Below are 23,019 nucleotides of genomic sequence, written 5' to 3'. Positions count from 1 at the left end.
CTACTTGGAAAATTTGATGATAACTGGTGTGTTTATTCTTTATATCAATAATGCTCCAACTTGGTGCCTCAGTAGAAGTTATGCTTAATAATGTTGTTACTGTTTGTTTGCCCTTGTTCAGCAGAGAGATTGATGAAGCATTAAGGCCAGGTGTATATTCCTTGATAGATATATGCACACGTGATGACCTTCAACAGCTACACAGTTTACTTAGTGGTTGGTGTATTAATTTTAAAGGAGAATGAAAATAGCCGTTAAAAAAAGAAGCAACTTATCGCCTTACTGATTTATGAAACTTGTTAATTTGCAGAGGGCGCATGTAGGAGTACTCTTGCGACTTTGTTACATGACTACAAACAAAATTTCCTATATGAAGGAAAAATATAATCCATAGCCTCAAGTATTTGGTGTTGCTCTTGCAAGTTCCTGCTGTTGCTTGCATAAGATTGAGATTATGATATCTATGTCCCAAGCTAATTTTGAGAAAGAGCTCATTGATTATTCATTGTTGAAGACAGAAACGTGGCCCTCTCAACCATATAAGGTTCAATAACATGAGGTTTGTTATAAGTACTTCTTTCCTTTTAATCATATTGTATAACTTCCTTTTCATAATTTTTTTGGGGGTTTATTATTGTACTAAAGTGTGACAAAGCTTTTACAATGACCAAACATTAAATGAAAGCTCCTTGTTTATGTCTTTAGATGCAGATCTTGCACCACATTACACAAAAATTTGGGCAACATGCGCTTACACACGATGCTCCTACTGATGTTTCAACGGTCATATGAGGTTTCACATCAGAAATAATATTTATCTACTTGATTACTTGACTACATGATATTTTGAAGGTATCTTCTTTGGCTTCTTTGTTTTGGCGGTTAAGAAGCACTTAATTGTATTTTTTTTTGGTATTGATCTCAAGTACAATTAAATGTAGTTCTTATATTATATTTGAAATAATTTTAGCATGATCTAAACTTATAAAGTCTTGATTTTATACAAGTATGCTTAATTTATAAGTTAGCCTTCCTGTATGTATCGAATCAATACATTTTAACTCTTTTCTTCCATGTGTATGATAAAATTTTGTTCAATTTATGTTATGTTACTTTCAATTTACAAACTTGTTTGTTGATTCCCTGTTTCTAGCATGACTTACCCATGAACTTGGTTCTATTAACCTAGCTGAATCAAGAAAGTCCTCAATAAGTTTCTTTTTAATCGTGTACTTGGCTTTTGGCCAAATCAGCATAAGTTATTGATTGGAAACACTCGAAGATCTCAAGAATTTCCTATCAATCTTTGGAAAACAACAAAAATTCTCCATGAGAATCCACACAAAACCAGGAAACCAGTAGATAATTTGTATTATTTAATGAAATAGAAACTGAAAATACCAAGATACAATTGATCGTCTATTCGAGAGTAGGATCTATCTCTCTCAAATCTCTAGATGCCGCTAGATCTCAAAAACCTAAGATATCTCAAATTTCAGCCTAATTCAAGATATGCCCTAACCCTAGGAAAATAAACTATTTAATTCATACAATCTAAAAGAAAATCTCTAAACAATCCCTACATTCAAATTTCTCTCCTAAGCTTCTCCTAAAATCTTCCTAATCAGCTCTTGTAGACTGGGCAGCCCGATCATCACGTACAGGAGAGGCGGAGGAGTTCCGCCTCTTTTTCGCCCGGCCGGTCCCGTAGGACCGGCTGGACCGGTCTAACGTTATCTATTTGCATCATTGCATGACCTTTGTTTTGTGTATTTTTTGAAAGTTAATGGTTTTTATCTGCATTGCTTCTACTATGATATTAGTTAAGTTAAAACTGTAACTATCTTCAAATGCTTGATCCAGATCATATTGATGTTAGTTTACCATCTTAAAATACTTTGGTGATCTAATTTGATCATATTTTATGAATAATTGACCGTCATATTTGACGAATAGATAGACAACTTCATTAGAAATTAATTTTTTTATTCGTAATTACCTGAGCTAACGTTATCTTCCTCGCTTCGAAGATAAGTTTCTATTATTATCTTCTTAAAGACAATGAAAGATGACTGTTTCTTTTAGACTAAGCCACACAGCTGTATGAACAGTGCCGTCTTCCACAGCACTTCTTTCACACTTTGGCATTTCTTATTGTTTTTTAAAACAATTTTTAATTAAAAAAAAATTTTAGTTCAATAAATTTTTGAATTAAAAAGCAGAAAGGAAGCAGTTCTAAATGAAGGCTTTGTTTAGGATGGCTTCTTACTGCTTTTTAAAGCGGCTTTCTAGGATAAAATTTAGGCTTTGTTTGAGACGGCTTTTTTACTGCTTCTTGAAGCAGTTTTCTAGTACAAAAAATTTAACTTTTATATTAAAAAGTTGCTTCAAGAAAGCAGGAAAAAAACTGTCCCAAATGAAATCTTAAAAATTTTATATTAAAAAGTTGCTTTAAGAATCGGTAAGAAAGCCGTCAAAAAAAAAAATGAAGCCGAAGTCTGAGATTTTGTTTGGAATGTCTTATTGCTTCTTAAAGTATTTTTATAGTATAATAAATTAGGTTTTGTATTAAAAAATTTATTTAAGAAGTAATAAAAAGTCACTCAAAATAAAATCTAAGTATGCTTTACAATCATTTTTGTTTTTTTTGCTTAAAAAATTAACCTAATTGTTTTTAAAAATAACTATAATAGCTAGCCAGTTATGACCAGAACTAGCGATCATCAATTCATCATTGTTGTCATCAACTTGTGGACTGTGGCCACAGTTGAGTGCCACCATCACTATATAAGTTAACAAAATATATTTTTATGATATCAAATATATTTTATCTTATGGAAAAAATAAATATAATAAAATTAAACTGCCATTTTTAAGTTTTTTTTTTTTTAATTTATGAAATATGAGTATGTTTGAAAAAATTATTTTTTCATAGTAATTTATAATTATCTTTGTAAAAAATTATACCCGTCTCAAACAAATCCTTAGTAATTCAAAGATAGTTCTTATTAGTTGCTTGATGAGCTCGTAAAAGTAGAAATTCCATAAATACTTCATCTAAGCAAATTTGTTAAATATGTGGAGTTGATTTTTTTTATTAAGTAGAGTTCTAATATGATATTATTATTTATTTATTATTATTATTTGAAATTATGTTAGTATTATTTTGGAAAATTATAATTTGAGAAAATTATGTATTTGTAATTATTTTTTGAGATTTTGTTTGTGGCCTTGTGGGGTTTAAAGAGTTATTATATTTATATATTATTTTAATTACAAGTACCACCTTTGTGATCTCTCAAGAGCATTTTGGCTTAAACGATTATGGTAGAAGGAAGAATGGGAGGAATTGCTTGGAGTAAAATAGAGTGAAGTGAGAAAACTATCTAAAATGAAACTTTAGTATAATATCACTAATGATAATTAAGATTGGTTTGATATTTTGAAGAAGAGGTTTTTAATTTTTCATCGCTAAAAGGAGGGAGGTCCTTCACTCTATTCTTAAGAGTGAACATGAGTTTTTTTCACCACCTTGATTTGCTTGATATTGCCTTAATCATAGTAGTAATCTTTATTAATCGTTAATCTTGTAAGATGAGCATCATCATATATCTCTCTTATTGTTTGTGGAGCTTTTGATCTTTATGTGGTGTAATAAGATGTGGATTTCATTGAACCTCATAAATTTGTGTATTTTTATTTCTATGAGTATTCTCATCTTCAATTGATATTAGTTTTTTACTATCAAAATTTTTTTAGCTTATTTTACTATTATTTTGTTATAATTGGTATTTGAAATTTAAGCTTCATTTCAAACAATTTTCTTATTGTTTTTTAAAATAAATTTTTAGCACAAAAATTTTTTTAACTAAAAAATTTTATATTAAAAAACTGTTTTAGAAAGCAATAAGAAAGTTGCCTCAAACGAAGCTTTAGTTAAGGTAGCTTTTGAATTTAAGCATAGAGAATGAGATCAACATTGACAAATTTGATGACCAAAATTTTGAGTTAATGAAGAGGATTATCTTTATAAGAGAGAGTTTTATTAATTATTGAAAGGAATAAAACATCAATTTCATGATCAAGAGGAGTGGGAGCTAATGGACAAACAAGCATGTAACTCATTCGCTTATTCTTTAACATGAATGTCACATTCAACATCCTCAATGAAATAATCACCACAAACATCATAAAAGTGCTTTTTAAAATGTTAGAAAAGCCCAATATCAGCAATAAATTACGCTTAGTACACAATAGTGTTATCTTCGATCATTGAGCATATCAACAAGTCCAACTCAATTACATCATTGTAGAATTTGTGACATTACATTAAATAATTTGATTTATGTCTTGAGTTTTCTTTCATTGTTATACAAATATTGGGATATTATTGCAATAGTAGTCATTAATTTTTATATATTATCCATGATAAATATTACTGATATTAAAGATCTTATAATGATTAATGATGATAATAGATAATACTAGAAAAGTATAAGTATATCATCTTATGTGGAGCTAGCTTGAATCTAGATTGAGATGTAATTGTACTTATCTCATGAATGTGATAAAATAATTTCTTAAAAAATAAAGATTATATGTTATAAAATAAGTTTTCTTAAATAATGTTTATTCTTTTATTTGTTTTTAGGAATGTTTTTAAGGTATGTTAATAATTTGATCTGCTCAAAGTTAGTTGACCAAATCTTTCTTTTAAGGTTATATGATTCAAATATTGAGAGAATTTCAAACTTCCAAGTTTAATTAAAAAGGATGAATTAAGAAATAAAATGATTAAAATAAGCTTTAAACTAAAAACTATATTAATCTTTAATTAATATTTAAATATTTAATAATTCTATTAAAATTTTATAATTAGGAAAAAGATTTTTTTTTTCATTATAATTTTAATATAAAATAAGGGAAAAATAAAGTCCTTAAAATAAGTATATTACATGGACTATAAATAATTTTGACACTTTAATAAATAAGTAGAAATTAATCAATATTTCCTCCACTTCTAATTTATATATAATTAAATGTTACAAAATAATTTATACATTAAAACAATTAAAATTTTATGATGATAAGCCAATTAATTTAAAATATGTTAATAAATAAATATGAATATTTATATAACACATATTAATAAAAATTACCAAAAATTTATGTACCATAAGAGATTAAGAGAAAAAAACGTGGAAAACCCTCAGACATGGAATCTTCATTACATGTTGAATTAAAATAAACGTTATGATTATCCTAATTCTGTTTTTTAAAGTATAGCCATCAATGGATAGACAGATAGCTGATAAAAAAATTAAAACAGAATATGTATAGACAGATAGGTCAATATAGCTTACACGTCTATGTGTGGATAGTTGGAAACTCACAAAAGAAAACAATATAGTACATTTGATAATTTTCCTCCCAAAAAGTCCTGATTTTGACTTACTGATTCCTTCCCCTTCTCAACACTGACAACACATATATTATTATCTTTGCCGACGCTTGACTCGTATGTGTGATTCATTTTGCATTTGGAAGCTTCGTACGTTTTTATCATATATTTATGTTCATTTGGTGAAATTATTCTATGTGGGTGCTGAACGTTATTCGGAAATCAATCAGAATATACCACGTCACCTCCAGCTCGATATATGGCTCGGTACTGTTCAGTACCGTGCTTCGGTACCGCTGACGTGACACATTCTACTTTGCCTTTGGACGGTGAATTGCGTTGGCATCTGCACAGGATAATCTTCCAATTCATTTGAGATTATTCTTTTAATGTTTTTTTAAAATAATTTTTCAATATATATTTTTTAATATTTATGAAGCAGTAAAATGATTTTTCCAAGTATCATTTAGGGTGAAAACTTGCTTAAAAAATAAGAAAAAAAATTAACAAATAGAGTTGACAATTTCTTAAAAAAATTTATTTTCTATTTCATATGTATTATTATATATTTCACAATTTTATTTTATCTGCCCTTAAAAAAAGTTTGATTTCGCCTCTCCCTCATAAACAAAAAGAATATATTTCAGATACTTATTTCTTAATTTTTTTATTTATATTTTCTAAATTTTTCTAAAATGTTAAAAAAATGAGATCATGTGTCATTATGTGGAGTTGAATGTAATTTTCCAGATAGTAATATCAAGAAAAAGAGGCAATTGAATGTAATTTTCCAGATAGTAATATCAAGAAAAAGAGGCAATCTTTATCTAAAATAGTTTAAATTATTTTATAAAATGATTTAAATAAGATGAGTGAATTTTATTGGATTCAAATTTGTCAATAGGTGATACTTAACTTGGAGAAAAAGAGAGCGGAAACTCTTATATGAAATACAAGCTCAAATATCTATAATACAAGCGTCAAGTAGTCAAAAGACCTTAAATATTCATCTTCACAATTTATTCATAATAATCGGAAGAAGAAGAAATAAAAAATACATAATATAATGATTCTTAGTAGAAACTGCCTTATGTACTAAGAAGAATGATTGCTTCTATTAATTAATACATATTAACAAATACTCAAATAGCGATTAGTGGCGGCTCTTTAATGGAGAGCGAGTGGCAAATCGAGTAGTCCATACACGAGGATCCTTGCATGTCATTTTGAGAGGCAACTCCCTCTGGGTTTCCTATCAAGTTGGATCTTCGCATTCCTAAAGGAGTTCCCTTGTGGACCTATGAGGTATGAGTCCACCTATCATGAGCCAATGACTATCTTTTAAAAGCATTAAAAGAATACAATAGTTATTTTTTTAATTTAAGATGAAAAAAAAAAACCCAGATAACCCCTAAGGTTTCATTTAGAATAAAATTTTGACATTATTTTTCCATTATTTTTATTAAATTTTTATATAAAAAATTAAGCTATTAAATTATTTATGCAATAAAATTTATATTAAAAGAGAATAAATATATTAACTTTAAGTTATTTATGTAATAATTTTTTTAAAAAATATTGTTTATGATATATATGTGAAGGGCATGACGACTAAATATATCAATGTAAAACAACACATTCCATCGTTTTTTTTCCTCCCAAAATTTCGGTTCAATATTTGTAATCATTCTAAAGTCATTAAAAAAAAATACAAAATAAAATAATAATAAAATTCTAAGGTCATTAAGGCTGCAATGTCTTTCACTCTTCGATATTTTCATTAGAATATTTATATAAATGTGGATAAGATATAAATAGATTTTTAAATTAGTGACTCATATGATTCATGCTACTATTTATAAAAATTAAAATTTTATACGAAAAAAAAAATGCTACTATTTTTTTAAAATTAGATTGCGATGGTCAAATTGACGTTTTCATTCACCTTCATTTAAGGCTAATTCTTTTTGAAGATTAGTGAGTGCAGGTGATTAAGAACACGTAGTTCACGTATTTGTTTAATAAAATATAATTAAAGGTGAGTTTTTATTTTTAATTTTTTTTCATAGAGATGAAAATTAATTTTCAATTATTATTATTTTAAAACCGCATTCGATTATAATTATAATTAAAGAGTGGATGGAATATAAATAAAATTCATTGCATTTAAGAAAAATATAATTAAATTGGTCCTTTTTTTGATAAAACCCACGGCAAAGTCTATGCGTTAATATAAATAAAACAGTTACATGTCCTTAAGGGATCAAGAGCTCCCTAAAAATACAATATTTGAAGCAAGACCAAATGAGCCTATGATCCAACTAAAACAATAATACAACAAACAAAATGAAAAGCCAGAGAAATCATAAGGAGGCAAAAGGCAGTCCAGCTAGGAACACCAGCAAAGAGAAGAGGAACCTTTGACTCACAAAAGAAAAGCAGCTCATAGCCCGAATAGAGTCACCAATAACAAGCTCCAATGATAGCCCACCAACCACTGTACTGTTGAAGGAGAAATTAGGGCTTTATTTGGGAGAATTTTCTTATTGCTTTCTAAAGCAGCCTTTTAGTACAAAAAATTCTTAGTCTTGAAATTTTTGTACTAAAAAACTGCTCTGAAAAATAATTAGAAAGCTATCTCAAATGAAGACTAGGTCAAATTTAACTTGCATGTATATATAAGATGTGGCAAAGTTGTCACAATGTTACTTAGGATCAAAATAAATTTCTTAATTTCAAATAAACTAAATAGTTCAAAATAGGCTTGGCTAGATTTTATAATAAGTTCGACCACCTTTATAGAACCCACTCTTACACTAAAAGATAGTTTTTTTTTCAGCACATTTAATTTTTATCCTCTATTAACAAATTTGCATTCTAAAATTTAAAATGGCTAGTCAAAAATTATATGAAATTAAGCTAATTTTATTAACAATTATATTTATCTATTTTAAATCTTAATAATTCAAAAATATTTATGGAGGTTAAAAAATATATAAGAACGAGTAAATGATTGAGTAGCACCGACAAGAATCTATTTAAAAAATGCATCTCAAAGGTCCGTTTTGAGAGTACCTCTCAAGGATGTCTTTTGAGAACCGTTCTCAAAATGACTTTTGATACACCTTTATTTTTTTAATTTTTTTTATCATTAATCATAATTTTTATTAAAATAAAAAGTGGTACAAAAGAGTACAAACTAAAAAAAAAAATCAACTATGGCTCCCCAACACAAAAAATAAAAGGTGGGAAGAGCAGCCTAAATTGATACAACTTTATTGAAGTTTGTTAGTAGTCTCAATATGTTAAAATGATTCTCCCAAGTCATGCATTTTCTCAAGTTTGCCTCCCACTCAAAATTTTAAACAATATTTAGTACTGCTTATTTTTTTATGATGACCTTCTTCCTTATTGTAATTTTATGTTAATGTTGTTGTCCTCTTTATTGTCTTTGACTATTTTGAAAGCTTATGCTTTCTCATTGACATCAAAAGTTTAAAAACTTTCATGTTTTTTTAGTTGGCCAAGAAAATGGGACTCTCTACTAAAAATTTTTATATGTTTGAAGGTTCTCTTATTGGGTTCTCTAGAGAATCCTTTTAAAGTAGAAGTTATGACCCATGAAATTGTTTTGGGGAATTCAAAGGGCAATGAAGTTAGAGAATTGATTTTCTTATTATTCATGTACAATCTTTCTATTATTGTAATTTTGGAAGGCTTATCTTAAATTCTTTTGGAGATGTGATATCTACCAAACACCTTGTTTGATATTTTATTCCCCTTATAATATGGTCTCTATGTATAATGACCTCCTCTATTCCGGAGGTGCTACCTAATTATTATCAAGGAAACTGTCCTTGTTATTCCTTTCATCCTAATTGTTGAGAACCGATAAGATTAAAATTCTAAGGAATATAAAAAGTTTCCATCTTAAAAGAAAAACCAATCAAGAAAATGCTCATGTACGCATATCTTTATTAATGTATATTTTGCTCTCACTTATTTCTCTAGTACAACATAATTTGGGTGTTTTTACTTTAAGACTATATTCGATGTTATGGAATGATCTTATCATCATTGCACGTTATCTCATTGTAGGTAAAATAATGTTTGCCATCAAGTCTAATAAGAGAAAATTTTTTGGAGGTATTAAAAAGTTACAATCAAAGTATAGAACTTGACAAGTTGCTAAAAGTTCAATTTATCCAAGAAGTCCACTGTCTAGATTCCATTTTTAATATTATGATTATCAAGAAGGAAAATGGAGCAACATGCTAAAAAAAAGTATGAAAAGCCACCAAATCAAGATGCAACATGTTAAAAAAAAAGCATGAATCTAGATAGTGGACTTCTACATATATACAGTTCTTTTACAAATTCATGCTCATTGGACTGAAGAATGACGACACTGCCTACTAAAGACTCCTGGATACAATATATTAACAATAGTAAGGTGAGAATTATAAGTTTATATTGATGGAATACTTGTTAAATGTTGAAGATAGGAGGATCACTTTGTTGGTTTATGAAAGACATTTCATTCTCTTCTTGAATATAATATGAAGCACAATCCCTTCAAGCACTTATCCTGATGATGTTATAACAATTGCTTAGGTGACATAGTACATGAAACCTCTAGGATCAGTATGTAGTTCAACCTATTTTGACACGATCTAAAAAGGCAATCCACTAAATTTCTACTTTAAACCCTTATGTATATGTTTGGGAGTGTTTGCGTGCACATGAAAATTTGTATCTGCTATTAACCGAGTCCTGGAGGTTTGTTTACATGTTTTAGAAATATGAAAATTTTCTCCTAGGGCACCCATTGCGCTGGGATTGGTGGTGCTGCGGTATTGAGCTATTTGGAATTTTCAAAATTAAATGATCAGTGCAGCAGTTCCGGTGGCGCCGCGATGCTGTGGACTAAATGAGGGAGCGACGCGACTGTCGTTGTTGAGCATCAAGGCACAGGGTCTGATTTTAAAATATAAAATATTCTTTTCCAATGATTAAATCCATTTCAATTCTAAGGGGGTATCAGGTTTGAGAGAGAGAGAGAGAGAGAGAGAGAGAGAGAGAGAGAGAGAGCCAAATTTGGGCCTCTTGGGGTCTCTTACAGCCAAAGGCCTAGCTCTGGAAGTTATTCGGATCAAGGTAGGTGACATTTTGGCTATCTCAATTTTAAAAAAAAATATGAAGATTTTTAAAATTTTCTTATTTAATTTATATTTTTGTAGTATAAAAATGAGGATAATTTTACAATTGCAAAATTTTCAGTGTATTTTTCTGTATGTTTTTTAGATAGATTTTGAATATTTATGTTTTTTTTGGAAATTTTAAATTTGGAATTTTGAGAATTACGTTATTTTAATTGATTTGAAAATAATCCTGACTCTGAAAATTAATATCATGGTACAATTAAAATCTTTAAATAATATTTGAACAATCTCTGATAATTCAGTTACATTATGAAATAGTGAATTCTACATATTTTAGTAGTTTTTTGCTGCATACTGTTAATGCATTTTGATGCCTAATGTTAATGCATGTTGGTAATTATTGAAATGATTTTATGTATATTCTTGTTACTGTAATGTAATGAATTATGTACTTAGCTGGTTGAATTATTTGATTCTGAGGAGGTCTGGGATGGATTGAGGAAGTTTTTTTCTAGTGCTAATTGTATACTCTATTATGTTACTATACATTCGGAGTCATAAGGGTCAGAATTTTTTAAATTTTGTCTGTTTGGCATCATACAGGAATTCTTCAGATTATATATGTTGGAAGTCATAAGGGTCATAATTATTTGAATTTTTATTGATGGGAGGCATAAGAATAAAAATTCTTTGAATTATTTCTGATATGAAGAACTTATTTATTTATTTTTTGAGTATTGTTATTTGAATTTTGGGTAATTAAATGCTTAGTAACAGTCTAATTTGAAATTTTAGATTGATAAATGTGGCAGGTTGAGCTATGTAATTAGTTCACGGTTGTTTTGTATTATGTTTTCAAAGCCTGGGAAGGGAAAATAGTCTGTTGAGTAGCAGCGTCAGGATTTGATCTGAGTCTATATAGTACTTCTTTTTGGAAATTTTCTTACATTCATGGCTAATCATTTAATCTGCTTTATTATGTGTTTTGATATGTAGTCTTGTACTGTAGTATAACTATTGCATGTGCATTTGATGATAAATGAAATAAATATTTTGAATGTGTTTATTTTATGCACACAAGAAGATTATTAATAGCTATTTAGTTTGTTGTTTATTTTAAAGTTGAAATTGGACAAAAAAATCTGAATAGTTTCCAAAGCATTTATCTTGGGGTCGACCTATTGCAAACCAACACGTACGATAGGATCTAACCCGTCTGTGAGTCTTATTTGGTTGGGTTGTGACATAGTATTGATCGATTTTTTTTTTGTTAACCCCAAGATGATCAAAGCCATCCTAGAGACACCCTTTAAATAGTTATTCGAGAAGTTTGTAATCTCATGAGAAAAATTGGCAATCTTAGTTGGTTTACCTATCACTCTAGTGAGAATCATGTATAGGGATTTTAGAATCATCAAAAATTAAGTCAATTTATCAGGAATGAAGATTATGAGAAGTCTTTCCAAAATCCTAAAACTTATATCACCTCCAAACTCATCCAAGAACAACCCATGAGATGGTGAAGATTGCTCGCATACTTAGGATTAAATACCATCACTATCGCGTTGGTGCTTGTTTGAGAAAAAAACCATAAACAATATGGATCTTGTGTTCTACTTTATTTGAATTCTTGTCAGAGTTGTAATGAACTATCCCAACATTGATAAGTTTGGTCTTGCCTTAAACATCATCTTCAATAGATTAAGGCTTCATTTAGAGCGGTTTTCTTACTAATTCTTAAACTAGCCTTTTAGTACAAAAATTAAAATACGTTGCGTTAAGAAGCAATAAAAAAGCTGCTCCAAACGAAGCCTAAAAGGAATACCTTCAATGAAATAAAATCTAAGTTGTTATTAATGCTCCTCTCTCATAAGGCTCATAGAAACTAAAAGTCTCAAGGAGACTTATGAAGTGGTTTAATGTGCCATCTTGAGGATTAGTCCAATGCATATCACAATCTTAACTCATTGTAAGTTTTGGATAACAATATCTTCATATTTATAATAATAAATAATGTCGGGTGAACATCGAAATGTATTTTCTTAGGAACTAAACTAGCATACATATCTTTTTTCTATTTTAAAATTATTTTATTTTTTAAATATTATTATTTGAAAATTACAAAAAAAAACTTATTTTTTCTCTTAATATTGTGTAGGAATCTCTTGTTCTCTCTCTTGGAGAATTATTTTAGAAAATTCATGATAGCAGGGGTGTTAAATATCTCTCTCATCCCTTCTTCGAAATATGTCACCTACCTAAGGCACCTTGAAACACATTCCTCTTCCAAGTCAAAGAGTTCTCTCTAAAAAAAACAAGAAATCACCGATAAAAAGAAATTCTCAGGTGAATTATTGAGGTAATAGTAAATTTCATTTTAAGAAGATCATCACAATATTTCATGAGAAAATTATTTAGTTTGAAAATATTGAAGTGCTTAAATATAAATTTATTGTAAGATGAATGCAATGTCAAGACTTTAATAATAATTTATTAATTTGTTATCAATTACACAAGCTAACATGTATTTTTGATTATAATTTTAACTTAGCTTCACATATAATGTATCCGTGCATTATTTGTTGGATCCAATAACTTAGGGTAAAAGGAAAATAACTCAAAATGCAAATTCTATCAGTAATAATAAAAAAATGTTAAAAAAGAGGGAAATACATAGTTAAAGAGTTATAGATTATTATGTTGAAAAAGCTTAGAAACAAATTATGACATATATTTCATTTGATTTATATTAATGATTTATATTAATATTATATTAAAAATAATACAAAATAATATCGATAATACACATAGACTTATATGTATATAAAACAAAATTTATGATGTACGTTCGCCTAATTATCTCTTCAACTAGAAGAAAGTCTGATAGCAATATGAAGATGCGAATATTTTATTAAAAATTAAGAATTATATATTGATAAATTAGATGATTCAACATTGACTTGTCATAGAACCTAACATACCAACCCTATCATTAATTTGAGTTTGTTCACACTCACTTTAAACTAAATTCCCCCTTTTTTCAAAGAAGTTGAAGACTTTAAGTTTCCTTCAACATCTTTTATGGGACTAAACAAACAAAAGTATCCTAAATGATTGAAGACTTAGTTTAGGTTTTGGGATCAAAGGTACCTAAATTAGTAGCTAATTCATTTAATTTCCTTCATTAAATTGCAACTTGAATGGGCATTAGGTGAAGCAAAGTAACAAAGTCAAGTCTTCAGCCACTCACTTTGGTTTCTTTTGCTCTTTGGGGATAATAAATAGCCACTATATATCATTCCATTTCTTTTAAATTTCTTATAAGCAAAAAAATTTGAAAGGAAAAAAATAATAATGTAGGGCATCTCCAACCAAAAAACCCATTTTCCACTCCAAAATACAGTCATTTTTCTCCAATCGAACGTCATTTCTTCTTCTTTAGCATGCTTCCTGCGAAGGTGCATAACCATCTTAGGCGCGCTTTTCTCTCTTTCGCGTGCTTCTTCGACAAATCTCGCAGCGATTTTTTTTGGCGTAGGTGAACAGTCCGATGCCAATATTATTGTCCAACTATTCGCCTACTGGAATTTGATGTGTGATTAGGAGTTCGAATGGAGCAAATAATGGACGACATATTGTGATATGAAGTTCGGTTGAAGATGATCTTAGCGCACAATCTTGAAATTTGCCTTCAAACCGAAGGAAGATAATAGTTTTTGTGATGTCATGATCACTAATGAAGCCAATCTTAAATGGCCAATTGAAGTGCTAATCCTAGTTGGTAGTTTGGTACACATGACGTGTGAAGCTTGAACTGATTTAGTTTGGCTAGAGCAGTCAAATCGCATTAATTGATAACAGTTCACGTATTGTATTTAGCATCTTACTAATTGATTTAAAATAAGGTTATAAAGATAAGCTGATGCTTCGATGTGACTTATAGTGCGTGCCTACTCTTAATCTCCGACAGACCCATCCCAGAATGATGGAACATTCATGACTCATCACGCCTACTTCTAGGCATAGGAATTTCTATGTGAACTGGAAGAACCGTTCTTTTTTTTGGGAAATTTCGGGGCTTAGCCCATGTATTGAAAAATCAAGAGGATTACAAACTCAAAAGACCAAAACGAAACAAAAATTACAAGTAATTCTATACTCCCAAAGCCCAAAAAGGAAGTAGAAAAAACAGAAATAGAGGAGGAAAATAGGACTCAGAAAATAAAGGATTACAACCCAAGTACCAAGCCTGGAAAGGAACCAGACCACCAATGTATCTAGCAGTTCGAAAAAGGGCACTGGTTGCCACAGGAGTGCAAGCCAACAGATCCAGGACCATCACAGTGTCCCAAAAAGCAGCACCCCAAAGTCACAGAAATCGCATAAATGCACATCCAGGTTGCCCGAAGACCCTCCATGGATGAGCAAAGTGTAATCCTTAGCTCATCATTGTCCAAACCTCCTCTAATTCCCCCAAAAAAACCTTCTGTAGCAAAAACCTGAATCTCCCAAAATTTCCAATCACTAATGGATAAAAATAATCTCAAAAGCTCAGCCTCCCCAAAATAATAGCAGATAATCAGAACATCATAAATTGCTCGGACGTAAAGAAGGCAACGGAACCAGTTAATCCGCAAAATATCTACATTTTATTAATTATTTAAATTATATATAATTCTTTTGATTTTAAATTTTGTACTAAAATTCTATTTTAATAAGCAATAAAAAAGTAGTCCCAACAAATCCTTAATACGATTGAAAATTTTAGTCATATTTTTTCAAAAAATGAAACAACATATATATTTCTCCAAATTTGGAATGCTATGAGGCATATAAAATCAAATTTCTCTTATTTTAAGCACATAATTATTAATTATGTGGTTAAATGTAATAATAATGTTAAAGTAACTATAAATTGTTGATAATGAGCTAATGTTACAATGCGACTTGTGCGACTTTCTTAATTTTTTTCAAAGCAAATTTTTAGTATTAAAATTTCAAGTTCAAGAAATTTTTGTATTAAAAAACTACTTTAAAAATGGTAAAAAAGACATCCCAAGTAAAGCCTTAATTGATCTTCCAAAAAACTCTCTCACAACATAGTTACGTACCCTTTTTTAACCAACATACATTGCATAAATATAACAAAATTGTTATGAATACTATCATCTGAAAAACTTTCTCGCATTAATTTTGCGATCCCTGAAAAAATAATCCCATGATGCTTTATGTTGCAATAGTTCTAATTGATGCAAAGAAATGACATCAATTAAAATCACTACAAATCATGAATAAATTTATAATTGATCAAGTTTTAACTATTATATGATTAAATTTTCAATAGAAAAATAAAAAATATAATTATTTACAAGAGAAAATAATCTTCAAGTTGATATTTCAATTTAGGCACATTTGGAATTATTTTTTATTATTTTCTACAACATTTTTTTAATTTTTTTTTAATTAGAAAATTTTGTACAGAATAGTTGCTTTAGAAAGTAATCAAAAAATTTTCCAAAACAAAACTTTGATGTAATTGCAAAATGCATACCGAAGTTGCAAATGATTGATTGCCTAAAATCATACAATGATTTTCATTACTGTCAATGACAAGTAGACAACACTTTATGAAAGAGCTAAGAAGGCTATGAAGAAGAAATGTTCGGTAAAACATTTGGTTCTTAATAAATAAGTCAAAGAAGTTTATAAATTTCCTTTACTATGGTGTAAATCATGTTTAAATAAATTTTATCAATAGAAAATTTAGTGAATTTATGTCAAGTAAACTTTGATTAGAAATCACAAAGAAAGTAATTTTTTGAAGATCCATACAAAACTTAATCTTACTAAGGCATAACAAGTTGAAGCTATACTTTGTACTTAGTATTTGCAGTTATTGATGTCATTTGAAATTTTTTTTGGGACTGGCAGGGCAGCTCAGTGGTTGAGTGCAGGCGATGCCTTTCGCTAGCTGCCATTCAATCCCTAAACAGCCTAAAAAAGATTTTTTTTTTCTAACTTATTTTTTTGTTAGATAATGTATTAGATGCATCATTGTTGGAACGTCTAAATATATACATGTATCTGTTATCTAAATCACATTAATAATCTTTCATGATCAAAACTTGTGGATCAAGAGTAGGATCAAGTGTTTATATAGTTAATATCATCTAGATAATTAAAACATACTTCACGCATGAGATAATATTTGAAAGCACAAAATTTTCTGACCAACAACTCTTTTTTTTTGATAAAACTCATGTCCTTAAATGATCAGGAGACCTTTAAAAATATAATATTTGAAGAAAAACCTAAGAGCTTATGTCCATCTAATACAAAGATTACAAGTTTACAACAAACTAAAAAGAAGCAATAAAAACAAACAAAGAACCAAGAGCAAGCCAAATACACAGCCAGAAAAGAGAACGGAGACACCCAAAAGTAGCACAACATCACAATAGGAGAGACCGAGAAGGCACGAGAAGATCGCACTAACACCTGCACGACAAATAACCTCCAAAAAAGAATAAGAACAAAACAAAATAACCAAAGACAACCCAAAACAACCCCAAAGGAGAAAAGCAGGGGAAGACCAACAACCCAAACACACAACCGACAGATAAACCCCCACCCCAACAATCAGAAGGAGCACCCAAATCCCAAAAAAAAAACCCCCACCGTAACCCCCCAAGCAGAAACCACAGCCAACCCACCACCAAGTTTTTTTGTCCCACTCTTGGTCTTGCATCATCTTGACGTTAGGGCAATAGAGGCTCTAGTTATTGAGTAAATAGAATAAATGGAATTAGGATAATAATTTAAGTCAAGATGAGCCTTAAAATTATCACAATTACTTTAAGATAAATTTTAATTCATTAATAATCAAATAAAATTCATAATATAAATAAAATAAAATAAAATTCATAATATACTTATTTTAAAGTAAATTTAATGATATTTAGAGTCTGTTTGAGACAACTTTCTTATTGCTTTGTTCTTTAGATATCAACTATAATTTCATTTGATTAATACTATCTCGTTTCTTTCTCAATACTTTTTATCATTTTTTACGGTGGAATGTTGTTTTTTACTACGAGCTAGAGTAGCGAAGCTATTTTTCATACAACAATTTCAAAATCTACAATATAAAAAGCTACAACCATCATAAACATATCATTTATCAAAATATTCCAAGCCATTTTTTTCCTTAAATGTGACCTACAACCATCTTGATTAGTCATAAATCATTGACAATTACACGTATAATCATAAAGATATGATAAAACAAATGTGGTTTTCAGAAGATGAATTCTTGCATCTTGCTAAACCTTTTGAGTTTGTTTTGGTGGGGAAATTTCCCCTTAAACGGTCGGATTTAGATTCAATCCGCAGGTTCTTTTTCAACCTTAAATTATCTGGTGATTTCTCTGTTACTTTGTTGAATCAGTCTAATGTTTTGATCAAGCTTTCAAATGATCTAGACTATGGGAGGATTTTTGCGCATCGTTCTTACTTCATTTTTGGTTGTTTCATGAAAGTTATTAAGTGGTCGCCACTCATTGACCTTTCGGAGGAGTCGCCGATTGTCCCTATTTGGATTTCATTTCCGGGTTTGCGTCCTCACCTTTTTTCTCCTCGGATTCTCTTTGGGTTGGGTCCTATCTTTGGCCGCCCGATTCAAACCGACAATTCCACGGCTGTTGGCTCGCGTCCCTCAGTCACTTGTATTCTTGTTGAAATTGATATTTCTAAAATTTACCCTGATTCTGTTTGGCTGGGTCTGGAGAAACTTGGGTATGTTCAAAGAGTAGTTTTAGAAGGTATGCCAATTTCTGTCAGCATTATAAGGTTGTGGGTCATAAGAAATCAGAATGTATTAAGCTATTTCCTCATTTAGGTCCGGCCGTGGATTCGGCTCCACCGCCGGTGGACTCTATTTCTAAACCCTTAGCAACTTATGTTAACCATGTTATTTCTTCTATCCTGATTGTTAACTCTGATCCTCTCTGTGATAACAATGTGGTAAATGGTGAAGTTCCTTCAGCTCTAGGGGTTTTGAGTTGTGATATGCTATTAATGCTGTGGTGGTTGATTCCTTGCCTTCTGTTGACTCCCAGTTTTGTTCTCCTGGTGCTGTGGTTCCCCAAATTCGTTGGCTGTTGGGTCTTTTGATGGGTTGGGGGATACCATTTTACCTGGTACTAAGGTTGGGGTTTTATCGGCCCCCTTTATTACTCATGCTGATGTTGTTATTAGCAATGATGTGGTTATAAGTTGCCCTGTTGTGGCTGTGATTGACCATTCGGCAGCTCCGTCGCCTGATTTGGGTGTTGTGGATTCGCATCTGTGTCTTAATGAGGTTTCTGGAGGTGTTGTGCCAGCTTTGGGTGTCGAGGCTTCGTGTAAACCTGATGCGACTGCGGACATTAATGCTGAGTGTGTGCGGGTGGATAATTTGAATGGAAATTCGGTGTGTTCTAATAGCTTTGTTGATGTCCCTGTTAATTTGGTCGACACGCATACTATGGTCAGTCGTTTGGGTGATAATTTTGGATTTGATATTAGGAACCATGTAGATTGCTGCATGGTTCGTCTGAATTTGAATCTGAATTCGATTTTTTGGATTGTGGATAAGCTTATTCGGATTTTTGCGGTGGCTCTGACCTTGGGAACGAATTTACTCTGGTTCGTGATAGACCTGTATTCTCGGTTGCCTCTCATGGAAGATTACGTGGGAGGGGCTGGAGGAGAAGATAATTTTTTTGTCTTTTGTCCTTTTTCCCCTCTTTTTTTGAGATTGCTTTTCTGGACATTTGGTCATTTTGGTGATGCGTTGGTTTATGGGGCAATGATGTGGCTGAGGCTCGTGTCCTTGTCGTCATGCTGGTGGCAACCTTTGGTGTTGTTCTTAGAGTTGGTTGGATTGTGGGCAATGTCTTCACCTTATTGGATGGTCCGTGCGAGGCTTCGGGAATGCTGGGAGTCTCGGCCGATTGCTGAGCTCTCATTTGGTTGTATTTTGCCTTCTTTCTCTTTATTTTTTGTTCAATTGCTTTTGTAATCTGTTTTGTTTATCTTAATACATTAGTTTTGTTTCAAAAAAAAAAAACTACAATTTCATTTGATTAATACTATCTCGTTGCTTTCTCAATACTTTTTATTATTTTTTACAGTGGATTGTTGTTTTTTACTACGAGCTAGAGTAGCGAAGCTACTTTTCATACAACAATTTCAAAATCAACTTTATAAAAAACTACAACCATCATAAACATATCATTTATCAAAATATTCCAAGCCATTTTTTTCCTTAAATGTGACCTACAACCATCTTGATTAGTCATAAATCATTGACAATTACACGTATAATCATAAAGATATGATAAAACAAAAAACTCTAGATCAATTTGACTTGATCACACTGATCACATTGCATACATAATTTTTCCTTTATGTTGAAAGTCAGCTTGACTTACTGATTGTAAGTAAGGTATAGCACATTCCTTGAACTTATCCATTAGCCTCCTTTCAAGGGAATATGTATAGCCAATCATTCCATGAACTTATCTCCCTGTCCACACCTAACTTCCCATCATAGTACTATGAGCAATCATCAGATGCCACGTAGTTGTTTTTCAATATATTTGTTGAAACAGGAATCCTTCTGAAATGCTTTTAAATAAATAAAGCTACATCACAAAGCCGAGTTTAATATTAGATCATATTAATTTCTTCAGACTTGATTGATACTGCGAAAACGGGATGGTTGACGTGAGGATTAATTATTATGTGCGGTGGAATATTTTTCGGAGATCAATTAGAATACGTCACATTAGTTTTTTTGTTTGGAACTGCTCCATATCACGTCTTAGTACCGCTGATGTGATACATTTTGATTAATCTCTAGATGACGAATTTTTATTAGGTCCGGTGTCCTGATGTACCTCTACGTTCGGACACTAGTAAAATGGTGCCACATGCTCTTAATCTTTACCGCGCGGCCCGATGATCAGACCCGGATCGGACCCGGGATTGCTATGTATTGGCTGATTTGTGCAGACTGGGGTATTGCTAGATATTGCTAGGCAATAACGATAAATACCATTATGTGAAGACCATACCTAGTAATACTTACCAATACCTAGCAATACCTAGCAAAGGTATTGCTCGGTATTGCATGGTCTTCACAGAGCGGTATTTATCGTTATTGTCAAACAATACCTAGCAATACCGAGCAATACGCGAACATAGCAATCCCGGGTTTCGGTCCAGGTCAGGTCATCGGGCCGCGCGGTTAAAAATAAAAGCACGTGTCGATATGTTATTGGCGTCCGAACGTAGAGGTATGTCAGGACACCGGACCTAATAAAAATTCCTAGATGACTTTCTATGTCCGGTCTTTGCACCGAATAATTTCTTGGATTTGAGGCTCCTTGCAAAGAGAGAATTTTTCCATCTGGCAGTGAACAACGATATATATATTTTTTCTTTTCCAAGATGAAAATCTATCTGAAATAGTATATTGATTTAAAATAGGGCTTTCTATAATTGATTAGTGATGGATAAATATGGCATTAAGATAGTATTTATGATTAAAATATTCAACTTTAAGAAGAGGACATACAAATTTTTATTCATATAAATAATTAGAAAGAAAATAACTTAACTATTCTTATTATAAAATATATTTGTTTATCATAAATATTTTTGAAAATTAATAAAGATGCAGTAAAAAAGCAATAGCCATATTAGTTTAGAACATCTTTCTTATTGCTTTTAAAATAACTTTTTAATGTAAATTTTTTTAAACTAATAATATTAATTTATACTAAAAAGTTGTAAGTCATTTTAAAACATGTTAAAAATATATTAGACTAAAATTTTTTTATTGGAAGGATTAAAGTTTCGTTTGGGACTGCTTTCTTACTGATTCTTAAAGTAAATTTTTAATAATTTTTTGTGCTAAAAGTTTCTTTAAGAAATGATAAGAAAGCCGTTCCAAACGAAGCCTCAACAGCCATAACTTTTATCACTATTAATAAACTTAAAAATAAATCATTAATCAAATTTAAGATTAATGAAGTTAAAAGTAATTAAGAAAAACCTTCGTTTATCTTTCTTCTATTCATGTCTATTCAAGAAGCGGGATCCCAGCATTAATTTAAGGTGTCTAATGATTACCATTAACATAAATAATTAAGTTGCTAATGTAAGCTATTGAGTAACGGTTAAAAAAAGCACTATTGCTGCTGCATGCAAAATCAATTATGTGACTATAAAAATATTTAGATTGGGTTTTTATTTTTTTTAATTGAGGCATGATATGCTAATGATTCAAATTGTTATCATAAAAATTAAAGATCATAAAACTCATTTATTATTGAATAGTAAATAAAAATTATGGGATTTATTAATTAATCATTTATTTTTGAATTAATAAGTCATTTTAAAACATGTTAAAAATATATTAGACTAAAATTTTTTTATTGGAGAAGGAAACGTTTCGTTTGAGACTGTTTTCTTACTGATTCTTAAAGTAAATTTTTAATAATTTTTTATACTTGTTGCGTCCTGGAGTATTCACGGTGGTAGAGAAATATAAAGTTTATCGTCTTAGCGTTGTACGAAAATTCGGCACGCAATCAGATAAGAGAGAGGGTCTAGCATTTATGAGACACCAAGATTTTTACGTGGAAAACTCCTGAAAGGGGGAAAAACCACGGGGCCTAGCCCAGTTTGAATGAATCCACTAGTATTGCAGTCGATTACAAATGAGGCCCTTTCTTGGGAGAATGTCTTAGCTTGATGTACATTTTATTGAGTACATTACATGATATGAATACAAAGAATCACTATTGACATATTTGTTTGGTCTGAAGGACCGTAGTCGGCTGGCGACAGAGGTCGGAAGACTTGTAGTCGGTGGGCGACGTAAGTCAAGAGGACCGTAGTCGGCTGGCGACGGAGGTCGGAAGGACATTAGTCGGAAGGCGACGTAAGTCAGGAGGACCGTAGTTGGCGAGCGACATAGGTTAGAAAGATTGTAGTCGGCGGGCGACATAAGTCAGGATACTACAGGAAAATCACTTATTACCGGCGGAATTTTCCGGCAACTTGCCGGCGGTCAGTTTTCCGGCGGCTTTCCGGTGGATTTCCGGCGGCTTCCCGACGACATTTTTCCCACAAAATTTTCCGGAGGCTTTCCGACGGCTTTTCAAGTTTTCCGGCGGAATGTTAAAATTTTTTATTAAATTGATTAAAATTATAACTATTTAAATGATTTTTAAAAAATGACTAAAAATAATATTAATTTTTTTAGCTTTTTTAATTAATTTAGTTGGTTTATTTAATTTTATTTTGAAAATTTTATTTTCTGTTAAAAGATGGTTTAAATAAAAAAGTTTGACACTAATGACACATTTAATTCATTAATAATTTTATAGTATATTTTAATTATTT

The 23,019-nt window shown here is 30.6% G+C and overlaps 1 protein-coding gene across 4 annotated transcripts in view; it reads left to right on the top strand.

Moving 5' to 3' along the window:
* The window catches only part of LOC110107847, a 28,194-nt gene extending 27,167 nt beyond the window's left edge, over positions 1-1,027 (top strand). For 2 of the 4 annotated variants that reach the window (XM_020838269.2, XM_020838267.2), the window contains exons 9-11: positions 125-216; positions 311-559; positions 706-1,027. In XM_020838269.2, coding sequence (XP_020693928.1) covers positions 125-216; positions 311-387 — 169 coding nt within the window. In that variant the 3' untranslated portion in view covers positions 388-559; positions 706-1,027. Of the gene's footprint in view, positions 1-121; positions 217-310; positions 560-705 lie in introns of all 4 variants that reach the window. The other 2 variants (XM_020838268.2, XM_020838266.2) reach the window with 1 other exon arrangement.
* The last annotated feature ends 21,992 nt before the right edge of the window (positions 1,028-23,019 follow it).

Source organism: Dendrobium catenatum, unplaced genomic scaffold (genome assembly GCF_001605985.2).
Source record: "Dendrobium catenatum unplaced genomic scaffold, ASM160598v2 fragScaff_scaffold_1583, whole genome shotgun sequence".
Taxonomy (NCBI): domain Eukaryota; kingdom Viridiplantae; phylum Streptophyta; class Magnoliopsida; order Asparagales; family Orchidaceae; genus Dendrobium; species Dendrobium catenatum.
The sequence above is the reverse complement of the archived record's forward strand: the minus strand, read 5'-3'. Positions and strand labels throughout refer to the sequence as shown.